We start from the raw sequence: 15,745 nt of genomic DNA, 5'->3' as shown, positions 1-15,745 counted from the left end.
CAAGTTAAGTTTCTAAGTGCAATTTCGTGTAATCATCACATCGCCAGGGGAGATACAAGATTAAGGTAGAAAGCTTAGAACAGTCAGTTGATATGCAAGGAAAAGACGAAGCTAAGACGCCATTAGTAAACAAACATTACCGGATGGTGGTGTTCGGCTCTGGCATCATGCCTGTCATAAAATCGTTATCATGACACCACCAACTCGAACACCACCATCCGGTAATGTTTGTTTACCATCGGCGTCTTAGCTACGTCTCTTCCTTGTATATCAACTGACTGTTCTATGTCTTCCATCTCATTCTTGTATCTCCCCTGACGATGTGACCATTAGACGAGAGTGCACCTGGGAACTTATCGTGTATATAGTTCTGCGAGCGATGAAGAATGTGTGGAAATAGAGAACGTTACTTTGGAGGGCAAAAATGTGTATGTTTGGGGGTATAATAGTCCCATCTATTTATGATATTATATGGATGCGAAGCACGAGTTACGCTGAGGAGGGTGAATGTATTGCAGATTTAATGTTTGAGGACAATATGTGGTGTGAGGTGGTTTGATCGAGTAAGTAATGAAAAGGTAAGAGAGATGTGTGGCAGTTAAAAGTGTATGGTTGAGAGAGCAGAAGAGGGTGTGTTGAAGTGGTTCGGACATATGTAGAAAATGAGTGAGGAAAGGTTGACAAAGAGGATATATGTGTCAGAAATGGAGAGAACGAAGGAGAAATGGGAGACCAATTGGAGATGGAAGGATGGAATGAAAAAGATTTTGAGTGATATGGGCCTGAACATACAGGAGGGTGAAAGGCATGTACTACATAGACTTGGACTGTGCCAGGGCGTGTGAAACGCCTGAGGGAAAACAAGGAAAGGTCTGTGGGGCCTGGATGTGGATAAGGAGCTGTGGTTTGGTTGCATTACACATGGCAGCTAGAGAATGATTGCTAGTGGATGTGGCCTTTCTTCGTCTGTTTCCTGGCGCTATCTCGCTGACGCAGGGGGCGGCGATCGGGTTTGAGGAAGAAGAGATTGTATATGTTATCTTTTTTTTTTTCTTTTCCTTTATGCATTTGTGCTGTTTCCTGTGGGGTGGAGTGGCATCGAAATGGATGAAGGCGAGCAAGCGTGATTATGTACGTGTATATATGCATATATATATGGCCCATAGCCTAGCAGCTACATTCCCGCCTCTTGCACAAGGGTCCCGGCACATAGCCTAGCGGTTACATTCCCGCCTCTTGCACAGGTGTCCCGGGTTCGATCCTGGCTGTTGGAGGTTTGTATGATATATATATATATATATATATATATATATATATATATATATATATATATATATATATATACACGTGTATGTGCGTATATGTGTACCTATCTTCATGTGAGCGGACGTGTCTTTGTTTCTAGGCGCTACCTTGCTTGCGCTCGAAAAAAGCGATATATATATATATATATATATATATATATATATATATATATATATATATATATATATATATATTGATCTAATGAGATCACTGAATATTGCTACAGGGGAGATAATAATGAATGTATATAATACTTAAAGACCTTTTCCGTGGAGTAATCAACGTAGCATATGATCATTCACACAGGCGAGTAACCATATGAAAGTTCTCAACGCCAAAAGACCTTTTTCCAGAGGACTTTTTTACTGCAGTACATAACCATTCACACAGGAGAAAAGCTATATAAATGTCCACAGTGCCAAAAGACCTTTTTTTTCTTCTTAGGAGTCCCTTAACGCAGTACATAACTATTCACACAGGAGAAAAGCCATATGAGTGTCCACAGTGCCAGAAGACCTCTGCCCATGGTTTGTGAGCCATGTGGATATTTATTGACGAGGGAGGCCATATTCAGGTTTACAGTACCCAAAACCTTCCCGAGAAGTGGTTTAGTGGACCACACCGTTATTCGTACTAGAAGGATGCCATATTGATGTTTGCAGTGTTACAAGATATTCTTCTCTTGGAATAAAATATAATAGCACATGACTGTTCCTACAGGTAAGAAGCCATATGACTGTTTATACAGGTAAGAAGCCACATGATTGTTCATACAGGTAAGAAGCCACATGACTCTTCGTATAGGTAAGAAGCCACATGATTGTTCATACAGGTAAGAAGCCACATGACACTTCATACAGGTAAAAAGCCACACGACTGTTCATACAGGTAAGAAGCCACATGACTCTTCACACAGGTAAGAAGCCACATGACTGTTCATACAGGTAAGAAGCCATATGACTTCATACAGGTAAGAAGCCACATGATTGTTCACACAGGTAAGAAGCCATATGACAGTTTATACAGGTAAGAAACCATATGACTGTTCATACAGGTAAGAAGCAACATGACTATTCACACAGGTAAGAAGCCACATGACTGTTTATATAGGTAAGAAGCCACATGATTATTCATACAGGTAAGATGCCACATGACTTCATCCAGGTAAGAAACCATATGACTTTATACAGGTAAGAAGCCACATGACTGTTCATACAGGTAAGAAGCCACATGACTATTCATATAGGTAAGAAGCCACATGACTCTTCATACAGGTAAGAAGCCATATGACTGTTTATACAGGTAAGAAGCCACATGATTATTCATACAGGTAAAAAGCCACATGACTTCATACAGGTAAGAAGCCATATGACTGTTTATACAGGTAAGAAGCCACATGATTATTCATACAGGTAAGAAGCCACATGACTCTTCATACAGGTAAGAAGCCACATGGTTATTGATACAGGTAAGAAGCCACATGACTCTTCATACAGGTAAAAAGCCACATGACTTCATACAGGTAAGAAGCCACATGACTCTTCATACAGGTAAAAAGCCACATGACTTCATACAAGTAAGAAGCCACATGATTATTCATACAGGTAAGAAGGCACATGACTCTTCATACAGGTAAGAAGCCACAAGATTGCTCATACTGGTAAGAAGCCACATGACTGTTCATACAGGTAAGAAGGCACATGACTCTTCATACAGGTAAGAAGCCACAAGACTGCTCATACTGGTAAGAAGCCACATGACTGTTCATACAGGTAAGAAGCCACATGACTCTTCATACAGGTAAGAAGCCACATGACTGTTCACACAGGTAAGAAGCCACATGACTCTTCATACAGGTAAGAAGGCAATGACTCTTCATACAGGTAAGAAGCCACAAGACTGCTCATACTGGTAAGAAGCCACATGACTGTTCATACAGGTAAGAAGCCACATGACTCTTCATACAGGTAAGAAGCCACAAGACTGCTCATACTGGTAAGAAGCCACATGACTCTTCATACAGGTAAGAAGCCACATGACTCATCATACAGGTAAGATGCCACATGACTCTTCATACAGGTAAAAAGCCACATGACTTCATACAGGTAAGAAGCCACATGACTCTTCATACAGGTAAGAAGCCACATGACTTCATACAGGTAAGAAGCCACATGACTCTTCATACAGGTAAAAAGCCACATGACTTCATACAGGTAAGAAGCCACATGACTCTTCATACAGGTAAGAAGCCACATGACTCTTCATACAGGTAAGAAGCCACAAGACTCTTCACACAGGTAAGAAGCCACATGACTCTTCATACAGGTAAGAAGCCACATGACTTTTCATACAGGTAAAAAGCCACATGACTGTTCATACAGGTAAGAAGCCACATGACTCTTCATACAGGTAAGATGCCACATGACTCTTCATACAGGTAAAAAGCCACATGACTTCATACAGGTAAGAAGCCACATGACTCTTCATACAGGTAAGAAGCCACATGACTCTTCATACAGGTAAGAAGCCACATGGCTTCACACAGGTAAGAAGCCACATGAATGTTCCAGTGCCTGACGTCCTCTGAGTGTAGAATCTATACGGTGATGCACGTTGCTGAAAGTAATAGAAAATACAAAGGACTTGCAAAAGGCGACAGACCACTGGCTCCTCTCGAAGCTGTTTGTGATGTTGGAAGATATCAAAGACTCAGAGAATTGTGTGGATAAAGATAGAAGATATACAGATAATTCAAAGAAAATAACCTGCAAATTGTCACATTTCACTATGGGCACACAAAAAAATGAATGTCGTGGACTTGGCACATCGTTCCATATGTTTAGATAATTCCGTTGAAGTATTTCGCCTTATTCGGGGTAAATCGTTTGCCCACGCGTTCGTATCCATAACTACTAGTATAAATCAGACGAATCAAGTCTTTGGTGACTTGATCAGATCAACATTATCAAAGCCTTTGATTACTTTAAATACTTGTATTAGATCACCTCTTAACCTTCTCTTTTCTAAGCTGAATAGATTCCGTTGGACTAATCTCATTTGTTTTCAGTCTGGGAACCATCTTGGTGGCTCGGCGCTGTACTCTATACATTGTCTGTCTTTCTTTTTTTTTCAGTTATTGTGACCAAAACTGAATACGATGCTCAAGACGAGGACGCATCACTGAATTGTAAAGATTAAGGATGGTATCCCTGGACTTGAATTGGAAGGTTTTACCTATAAAACCAAGATTTTTGTTCGTTCATTTTTTCTCACTGCTTCTGTGCACTGCTTACTTGGCTTTAGGTCACCAGAGATTACTACACCCAAGTCTTTTCCCTCATTTACCTTTTACAGTTCAACGTAATTCATACTGTAGGCTGCCTTTTCATTTTCACTGCCAGTTTGTAGAACTTTGCACTTACCGATGGATTGAACGAACGGAGAGAATGAGTGAGTGGAAGTTGGCAAAGAGGATATATATATATATATATATATATATATATATATATATATATATATATATATATATATATATATATATATATATATATATATATATATGTGTGTGTGTGTGTGTGTGTGTGTATATGTGTCTGTGTGTGTGTGTGGTGTGTGTGTCAGCAGTGGAGGGGAATAAGAAGGGAGAGACCAACTAGGAGATGGAAGGATGGAATATAAAGAAAAAGATGTGAGTGACTGAGAATTGGAACGGTGTGGTATACAGGGGGCGACATACTGTCAGTGGACTGAACCAGGGCATGTGAAAGTGGCGTGGAAAGGTCTGTGTGGGGGCCCTGGTTGTGTATCAGGATTGAATAAATTGGCATCTTATAAAATTATCATATGTTCACCGATGCTGATAAGTGCGTCCCACGACCCAACTCTCCACCAGCCACTGGTACACGACCACCAAGAAATCGGACGAACGTTACTGGAAGACATTCGGGAGAAGAGTTGAGCAAGTTGGCTGGGCAACTCGGCTCGTCCTTTTAAAGTGGTGCCCAACCCCAGGCAGCGGCCATGTTGGGACACCGGCTCCCAACCGCCCTCACGCGTCACTTATGTTTTTTTTGTTTTAGCCTTTGTAGGAAACTTGTCTTGATGGCTGGAACCGTAGGTGGCTGGCTGGCTGGCTGGCTGGGCTCTCTCTCTCTCTCTCTCTCTCTCTCTCTCTCTCTCTCTCTCTCTCTCTCTCTCTCTCTCTCTCTCTCTCTCTCTCTCTCTCTCTCACTGACTCACCTCGCGTCGTAAAAAAAAAATACTACTGTTACTACGAGCCGATCATAGAATGTGGGAGGTGGTCATTCATCCTAGTCAAATATGAGATGCTCATTTTCTTTCTCTTTTTGTTTTTTTCATATGGACACGACGGGTTCATGACAAGTAGTTCCTTTTGATATTATCTTAGGGAAATCTTTAGGAAAAAAGAACACTTGCAGATGTTATTATGAATCTAGATAACTTCTTTCTAAAAAACCTGGAAACTACTTTCCAAACTTTTATACCAATAACTGACAAAAAAAAAGGAATACTTCACAAATCTCCTTATCTCTAAGGCATTTTTTTTTCTTTTTTTGAGAAATGGCAGCTTTTAAAAAGACAATGGCTAGGATATGGTTTCATCACAAAGTTCCTAGCAAAGTCTCATAGTCTTTGAGTAAGCCGTTTCCCTATTCTCTCACCTGTCGATTTGATTTGACAGTAAAACACATTTTCAATGGAGTGTGATCTTTTCAATCAAGACCAGAGAGCAAATTTATGACATGTCAGGTCCATGAATGAATTACAAGGTGACAGCTGTCATACTAACAGGTTAATGGAATCTTTAGATTTTTATTATAAATCTTAACTATTTTTGTTTACTTTATAAAATCAATATGAATTTCTAAGAATATTTTAGTCTATATTAAGAGCGCTGGATAGCCTTAGATGCTCCAGAGCTTGGCATTAAAGCCTAAGTTTTATAATCCAATCCAATCTTGGGATGAAGGAAGTCTCCTCCTCGACTTCATATCGTCGTCTGCTTTTTCGTCTCGAGCTTTACGTTATAACTCCTCTGTGGCCTTTAAGCTGGTCTTCGTCGTCTGTAACCTCTTGCGCTGTCTTCGTGCCTCCGGCGTCAGTATGCGAAATGCCCAAAACTCTTAACAGAGACATTCAACACCCAAAGCCCTTGAGAACTCACTGAGTCTCCAAAGTTCTTTAAGAATCTACCAGATTTCCACGGCCCTTAACATTAAACCCGCCAGTCTAGAAAGCCTCACCTGTGACCTCTATTACCTTCCTTCACATCATTCAAGTGTATTGACTTCCATCTTTCTTTCACTTCTTATCCACCACATCATAATATATTAAAAGACTCACTCCCAATCACCTTTCACCAAATGTTCCTCGTGCCACATCTCTCTTCACTAGAAAGAGGCGCGCTGCACATTGCCATTTCCTTACGTGAAGATTGTGACAGCAAGAAAGGGAATGATATAAATCTTTCCCGTAAAACTCATTAGAAGCAAATGGTTTGTTGCAGAGCAGGTAATCAGGCTCAAGGGTCTCAGGTGGAGAAGAATTGGAGAGAATAGAATATATGTGCAAGGATATGAATGACATGCTAGAAAGTGGAAGACAATATTGCCATATGCCAAGCGAGACGGGATGGGGAAAGAGATGTTGAAAAAAAACGTTAGAATAGCCGTTAGAATAGCTGAGGCAGACTACAGGGCCATAACCTACGTAAACATTTTATGGTCTTCTAGATTTCCATATATGTTGAGGAAGTGTGTAATTACGCTCGACAGTTCGCTTTGACTATTGTTCAGTACGTCATCTTGAGGACTGTATAGTGCCAAGGGAATGAGAAAGGGTAATTGTCGTGCTCATTTTCCAGGCAGGTGATCGGGGAAAATATGAACGACGAGCCGATCTCTTTAACAGATTTGGTTTGTGAAAACCTGAGCAAGATGATTACACTGCAAATGAATAAATGCCTGCAAACGAGAGAGACTGCCTTAGTGAGGGACATGTATTCACGAAGGGAGACCAAATGAACTCTGTTCTAGACAAAAAAAAAAAAAAGGTTTATTGTGTATTCCAAGATTACCAGAATGCATTTGATGCATAGGAGATTGATGAAAATACAACTGTATCATCGTGCAGGAATAAGGAAAATAATTTCTAATGGGAAGAAAATTTCCTCGTTGGAAAGAAATAAAAGACTGGCCTTCTGAGAATGGGTTTGAGTTATCACTGTTTTTTCCCCTAAGCTGGAGGTTCCATTCATGGACAGTGGTCCAATTCGCTGCCGAGCCTTAATTGATATATAAAGAAGATTATCAAAAGGAAGAGAGATGAAAGAGTAATTACGAATATTGGAGGAAGTGGAAAATCTTTCCTTAAAATGTACCAGGTCGTAGTTACTGGTAAAGACATGAGAAGGTAAAGGTTCCAAAGCTTCGAGGTGTAGGGCCAGAAGCAGTTATCAAAACCACCCTTCCTGAAGTTTGCCAACGGCCATACATTAATCATGTGACGCAGCAGAATGCTAGTGGTGGTGACACACGAGCAGACAGCTCTCGGGAGCAAAAGTAAAAAGTAATACCTATAGAAGAGGGAAAGTGAACCAACATTGCAGTGTAGAGCAAGCGGGTCCACTTTTGAAGTTAACCTGGGAGCGATAATTAGTCAAACTGCTTTCGACTTGACTCTGTCAAGTAGGGAAGCAGAGCAAGAGCCACCCCAGATATGAGAGCAGTACTCTACACAAGGACAAATTAGTCCCCCCCTTTTTTTTTTTTTTATCAACGGAGCAACTGTTCAGAAGAAAAGAGTTTCGACATCTAAACAGGACACCCAGTTTCTTAGAAGCAAACTTAGTTATTTCCGTGATGTGGGGTTTCCAAGAAAGAGTGGATGTTACAGTAATAGCAAGTATGTTCATTGAGTCGAGAGGTGGAATCATAAAGCCATCAGAGAGAAAAGAGGGTTTTGACGACTTTTTTTTTTTTTTATTGAGATATGGGGAGACAGTGAGTCTTGGAGGCATTGAACTTGATTAGATTTCGTCTTCCCCTCTGAGATACCCTGTCCATATCCAAGTTTATTGAGGAAGTTGAAACGAGATGAAGATCGGGTGAGTGAAGAACCAGAAATGAAGGATGTGGAAGAATGCAGTGTTGAGTCTTCAGTGTATGAGTGCACTTGATAGCTTGTGGAAGAGAGGAAATTGTTTATAAAAAGAAAAAGAAAATAAGGGACAGGACTGAACCTTGAGGGACACCGCTGATGATGTCTCGAGAAAAAAAAAGGGATGCTAATCCATCAACAACCACAGAGGTAGATCGGCCGGAGAGGAAGCAAGCTAGGTATGAAGGAGCAAAGTAAGGGAAGGTAGCCAAAAGAAGGGAGCTTAAAGAGACACCCAATGCTACACACTGTCAATAGCTTTGGATATGTCAAAGGCATCTACACAGGACTCCCCAAAATCTTTCAGGGGTGAAGACCATCAGTAAGATAGAAGTATCACCAGTGGATCTCGCTTTGCGGAAGCCATATTGATGATCAGAGAGGAGACTGAAATTCAAGGTGTTGAAGGATATGGGAGTTGAGGTTGGATTAAAAAAAAAAAAAATGGAAATGGTAGATGTCAAAGTACGATAGTTAGAGGGGTTAGAACGGTCGCCCTTCTTAGAGATGGGATGCACCAACGCATGCTTCTAAGAAGAAGGGAAAGTCCTGTTTTTTTTTTTATACAGAAACGGAACCGACGAGCAAGCACCAAGTGCAAGTTCAGTGGCACACTTTTTCAATAGATGTGGATGGATGCCATCAGGACTATGAGCCTTGCTTATGTCTAGGAGGGAAGCCATCTATGGACAGTCCGAAAAAAGATTACGGGAAAGGGGGGATAGGATTAGTAAGAGGAGCATTAGAAAGTCGTCCAGGGTGAAGTTAGAGGAGAAACGGAAACCAAAGGAAGTTGCTTCGTTTACGGGAGAGACAGCTATAGTACTGCCAGAACGGAAAAATGAAGGGAAAGTAGAGCGACGGAAGTTCTTAGCGATGCCCAACGTTAAAGGCCAGAAAGACCTCTCAGTGTATGACGAGGAGAGGTTATCGCACTTCCTTGGAATAAAGGAACGCTTCGCCTCACGAATAACGTACTTGCAGCTGAATGGGAGTCGGAGGAAGGAGAGTTTTTCCAAGCCCGGATATGCTTGATCCCTTACCTAACTGGCCTCAGAGCAGGAACTGTTGAACCATTGATTGAATGAAGAGATCGTCTTGGAGGAAGAGGAGATAATTTCTTCCTTTCCTTCAACAACAACCTCAGATATGCTTCTGGTGGAGACAGTAGCATCACCACATGAGACAGTAATTTATCCAAGGAAATTCAGAAAAAAAAAAATCTTATTATTCCAGTCAGCTTTGTTGAGGTGTCAATATTTACGCTTATACGAGGCTGCTGGAGGGGGAGACGCTATTGGAATAGATACATTTCTGAGTGTGTGGTCAGATGAACCATTTGGGGACGAGATTGTGTCGTTACAGCAGAATAGACTAGAGGTGAAAAACAGGTCGAGAATATTAAAAGATGGTCACAGCGGTCACGAATATGGGTACGGCGGTGGATAACCTGCTCCAGATCACTGAAAATGGAGAACATGTGGGCCTCAAATTAGCCCATGTCATCCGTATGGGAAGAATTCGGCCAACTCCTATGGTGGAAGTTGAAATCTCTTAAGTAGAGGATCTCTACTTGCTATTAAGAGAATGCCAGTCTCATGGCAGATTAGACTGCCCAAGAAAGATATGAAATTTTTTAGAATTAGGAGCGTTATGGGCGAAACAGAGAGAAAAAGTGTGGTAGTTGGGAGACAGACTTTGAGCCACATCAAAAAAGTTTAGGGACTCGAGGTCTTCGAGGCTTGTGACAGGTGTGTTGATGTTGGAAGAAGCACAGACACCACCTATGAACGGGAATCGTGAGTGGCGATTATAATCCGATATGAAAAAGGGGCAAGTAAAAAGCATTAAACAACTGGGTCTCAGAGAGAAGCAAGATATTAGGAGAGGTATGAAATAGATGGTGTTCAAGAGAAGCAAGGTTACTCGAGAGACCACAAACTTTGGTAGTGTGGATAGAAAATGAGGAAGATCTATCAGAGAAGGAAAGCTCATCCAAGCCCTTCCTCTCATTGGCAGTAGAGTCAGGTGGAAACCCGGAGATTCTTAACACCCAATGATGTTGGGGATTGGGGGCAACAGATCTATTCTTTATGATTATAAATAAACGAATGATTAAACGGGAGGTGGCATGAGTGCTTATATGAAGAAAATAAGTGAGTTTTGAGTTGGCGTATGATGCTTGTAAGAAGGAGATGGCAGGACCAGACCCGGTAGTCCCGTTTTGATGGGACAGAGAGTAAGACCAGCAACTTTAATATGGAGAGTGTAAGATGTTTCCAGGCATTCCACAGTCGGAGCGGTAGCACCAGCTTGGGCGACTGCTGTCAGCAGCCTAGTTCGTAATGGGTTGCGGCAAGGCTCGTTTCTGGAGCCATTGATTTTCTTATTCTATGCAAGTAGTTTGCCGAAAAAAGAATTGGATTCATACCAGTGGATGATGCTAAGGTCATGGAATAAGGAAAGAAAATTTAGGATTCCATCAACTTAAGGAACATTTGCGGAAGTACGGCAGCTGTTGTTGCAGGAGGGAGTGGAGGGTAGAGAGAGAGAGAGAGAGAGAGAGAGAGAGAGAGAGAGAGAGAGAGAGAGAGAGAGAGAGAGAGAGAGAGAGAGAGGTCTATCCTTACCTCATCCACTTCAGATCGATTTAGGTTCAAAATGCATGACCTAAACAGGAGCTAACGGGCCCTCTGTTGTCTCTCATGCCCTTGTACCAATGCATTCTCTCTCTCTCTCTCTCTCTCTCTCTCTCTCTCTCTCTCTCTCTCTCTCTCTCTCTCTCTCTCTCTCTCTCTCTCTCTCTATCTATCTATCTATCTATCTATCTATTTATCTCTATCTGTTAATACTTAACATACTTATAACAATTATAATCAGGGCTGCAATATAGAAAGGGAAGTATCACTAAAAAAAAATAAAAACATCGAGCACCCACTGCTCCCTGAACAAACTCCAAAATTGGACTGATATATCATTGACGAAGATGACCCCAGCTAAATTTAAAGTACTGGGTACTGAGCACAGTGACAGAAGGCCTCTGGAAGAACAGTATCTTCAAGGAAATAAGCTGCCAGAGCTTTGCTTCAGAAGTATTGTAAAGAAAACAAACTATCTGCTGACAGATATCGGAAATGCATGTAAGCACACGAGTAAATGAATGTTCAACAAGTTATTAATATCATAGGACTGGATTATCTTTATCAAGTTTGTCACTACACTAGAAGAGGCATAGATAAATACGAGGCAATGTCCACAGGAAGGCAACCAAGATGGTGAATCATAGCATTAAGAGAGCTGAGTTACAGTGAGAGTTTAGAGGAACAGAGAAAAGTGTTATGACCACAGTCTTCAAGTCTTTTATCCAAGTGTGATGGTGTCGAAAAATTTCTTGGAAAGATGCAAAACATAGAGAAATCAGAGCCCATAACAATTTACTAAAGCAAACAGTTTATCAGAAATGATAGGCAGAAGTATCATAAATGGATTAAACTGTGATGATGAAATGTCCAATCTATTCACACCCTTCTCTGCTCTTTGTACCCTGAATCTCAAAAATCTACAGATCAAGTCTTCAATTTTCTATATCTTTAATTTCAGAGAGCGGTTCTATTATCTGATATTGGTTGGTTATGTGTGGTTGCTGCATTTTTTTCTCTCTCTCTTATTCCTTCTCTCTTCGTTGTATTCTAGGTAAAACAAAATAAAATAAATTTACGTAGGTCGTATCTCCTGAAAATCCTGACCAGACGTAAAATTTTGGAGGAAATTCGGATTACGGATTCACGTGGCGAACGGACTGTAAAGTGTAAACAAAACAGTGATGGCCGCACTAACAGTTTCAAATACTTGTCGGAATATGTTTACCAGGTTACCGAGGTTATGTAGCTCAAACTCATCATTATCAATATGGCCTTTAGGTAAGAGTTTAGGGTTCTTTAAATTCACATAAGTATCTTGGTACGACATTGTCATAAATCACAAAGCCTATTAAAAAGAGAAGAGTGTGTGTCACCATTTTCAGGGATACTAAATGCTTTATGGCACATTTGACTTATGTTGGTTTTCGAGATGGGTATTTTGCTTTCATAGTTCGGTGTTGGAACAATGGCCACACTTTTTACTTTCATAAGTCAGTGTTCAGGACCGCGGCTTTATATCGGACACGCCATAGGGTGTAAATCCTGCCAACTGTTAATAGAACAGATTGATTTTACTGAACGATGATAAGTAATGCGATGAGGGTTTTCTATACTAGGGGAAATGTGTGGTTGATTTTTGAAGCGGCACTTAAGTGTGAAGAGAGAAGATAGAGAATGATTGAGAGCTGTATGTTCAATTGTACATTAATGTCAATAGTGATGTGGGCTATAAAGATCAGGGAAAATGTAGGATTTATTGACATGAAATCAGATGAAACACTAGTAATAATTGACAGAAAATCTCCCTAGTAAGCAAAATCACTTCTGCAAAGTGCATTGAGTCCATTGATAAAGCTGTGTTTTATTCCAAATCCATAAGCTGTTTCTTTGATATCCCTAAATTGGTACATTACCAACCTAAGGGTGGAATATATCTTGACCGATATATCATATAAAGAATACAGCAAACCTTTGGGACATGATTGTTATAATATTTTCATAACCTACGATAATAAATAAGGTAATTATGAACGGATACCTCAAAAGTAGCAAATGGAAGTCGAAGGGAACATGTGTACCTCATTGATCCAATTCATGCTATCCATATTACATTCTCTATCTTCCTTCCTTGCTCTGTCTCTCCTTCTCAGTTGCCCTCACCACTTTGTTCCCTTTACTTTTGACACATAGGTACTTATAGTTGGTCTTTCTTCACCCATCTTATCCATATAACCAACTTAAATAAGCACACCATATTTGATCATTTTGATAAGACTTTGACTCTTATCATTCCTTATGTGAATAAACTGCCTTATCTAAGAAATAGTCATCTGGGAAAGAGAATGCAAAGGAGGTGGATTAGCCTATTAAAAAGAGACAATCTTTAATTTCAGGATAAGGTAGTAGAAGCCACATTCAGACAATACATAATGGGAAGAGTAACTGTGGGAAAGAAGAGTGTAGTAGTGTTGATACTGGATAATTCTCTTGAGAATTTTAATAATTCAAGATAAGTATACAAAAAAACAGTGAAGGAAGAATCTGGGTGATACATGAAGTGGTAAAACATGCCCTTCTCAGGATAGATGAAATAATGATATTGGAAAATCTATTTTATAAAAGAGATAGACTAGGGAATTTGTATTCTCACAGTGACAGTTAAAGGAGATAGACTGGAGAATTTGTATTCTCATGGTGACATTTAATCATTTATATTTATCGAGGATGTAAGGCATGTGTACGTGTAGGAAGAGAGGAAAGTGATTGGTTCTCAGTGAATGTAGGTTTGCGGCAGGGGTGTGTGATGTCTCCATGGTTGTTTAATTTGTTTATGGATGGGGTTGTTAGGGAGGTGAATGCAAGAGTTTTGGAAAGAGGGGCAAGGATGAAGTCTGTTGGGGATGAGAGAGCTTGGGAAGTGAGTCAGTTGTTGTTCGCTGATGATACAGCGCTGGTGGCTGATTCATGTGAGAAACTGCAGAAGCTGGTGACTGAGTTTGGTAAAGTGTGTGAAAGAAGAAAGTTAAGAGTAAATGTGAATAAGAGCAAGGTTATTAGGTACAGTAGGGGTGAGGGTCAAGTCAATTGGGAGGTGAGTTTGAATGGAGAAAAACTGAGGAAGTGAAGTGTTTTAGATATCTGGGAGTGGATCTGGCAGCGGATGGAAACATGGAAGCGGAAGTGGATCATAGGGTGGGGGAGGGGGCGAAAATTCTGGGAGCCTTGAAGAATGTGTGGAAGTCGAGAACATTATCTCGGAAAGCAAAAATGGGTATGTTTGAAGGAATAGTGGTTCCAACAATGTTGTATGGTTGCGAGGCGTGGACTATGGATAGAGTTGTGCGCAGGAGGATGGATGTGCTGGAAATGAGATGTTTGAGGACAATGTGTGGTGTGAGGTGGTTTGATCAAGTAAGTAACGTAAGGGTAAGAGAGATGTGTGGAAATAAAAAGAGCGTGGTTGAGAGAGCAGAAGAGGGTGTTTTGAAATGGTTTGGTCACATGGAGAGAATGAGTGAGGAAAGATTGACCAAGAGGATATATGTGTCAGAGGTGGAGGGAACGAGGAGAAGAGGGAGACCAAATTGGAGGTGGAAAGATGGAGTGAAAAAGATTTTGTGTGATCGGGGCCTGAACATGCAGGAGGGTGAAAGGAGGGCAAGGAATAGAGTGAATTGGAGCGATGTGGTATACCGGGGTTGACGTGCTGTCAGTGGATTGAATCGGGGCATGTGAAGCGTCTGGGGTAAACCATGGAAAGCTGTGTAGGTATGTATATTTGCTGTGTGTGGACGTATGTATATACATGTGTATGGGGGTGGGTTGGGCCATTTCTTTCGTCTGTTTCCTTGCGCCTACCTCGCAAACGCGGGAGACAGCGACAAAGCAAAAAAAAAAAAAAAAAAATTATTTTATTTAATATACTTTGTCACTGTCTCCCGTATTAGTGAGGTAGCGCAAGGAAACAGACGAAAGAATGGCCCAACCCACCCACATACACATGTATGTACATACACGTCCACACACGCACATATACGTACCTATACATCTCAACGTATACATATATATACACACACACAGACATATACATATGTACACATAATTCATACTGTCTGCCCTTATTCATTCCCGTCGCCACCCCGCCACACATGAAATGAAAACCCCCTCCCCCTGCATGTGCACAAGGTAGCACTAGGAAAAGACAACAAAGGCCACATTCATTCACACTCAGTCTCTGGCTGTCATGTATAATGCACCAAAACCACAGCTCCCTTTCCACATCCAGGCCCTACAAAACTTTCCTTGGTTTACCCCAGACGCTTCACATGCCCTGGTTCAATCCATTGACCCTGGTACCACATTGTTCCAATGCACTCCATTCCTTGCATGCCTTTCACCTTCCTGCATGTTCAAGCCCCGATCACTCAAAATCTTTTTCACTCCATCTTTCCACCTCCAATTTGGTCTCCCACTTCTCCTTGTTCCCTCCGCCTCTGACACATATATCCTCTTGGTCAATCTTTCCTCACTCATTCTCTCCATGTGACCAAACCATTTCAAAACACCCTCTTCTGCTCTCTCAACCACACTCTTTATTACCATACATCTCTCTTACCCTT

The 15,745-nt window shown here is 41.0% G+C and overlaps 1 protein-coding gene across 2 annotated transcripts in view; it reads left to right on the top strand.

The window, feature by feature from the left end:
* Positions 1-15,745, top strand: part of LOC139750966 (pentatricopeptide repeat-containing protein 2, mitochondrial-like) — a 153,132-nt gene that overhangs the window by 109,623 nt on the left and 27,764 nt on the right. The window contains exon 1 of one of the 2 annotated variants that reach the window (XM_071665935.1): positions 12,255-12,404. The exons of the other annotated variant lie outside the window; for it this stretch is intronic. Within the exon in view, the coding sequence (XP_071522036.1) occupies positions 12,308-12,404 (97 nt within the window). The 5' untranslated portion in view covers positions 12,255-12,307. Of the gene's footprint in view, positions 1-12,254; positions 12,405-15,745 lie in introns of those variants that run through there. 2 annotated transcript variants of the gene reach the window in all.

Source organism: Panulirus ornatus, chromosome 10 (assembly GCF_036320965.1).
Source record: "Panulirus ornatus isolate Po-2019 chromosome 10, ASM3632096v1, whole genome shotgun sequence".
Taxonomy (NCBI): Eukaryota; Metazoa; Arthropoda; class Malacostraca; order Decapoda; family Palinuridae; genus Panulirus; species Panulirus ornatus.
This window is presented reverse-complemented; position numbering and strand designations above follow the sequence as displayed.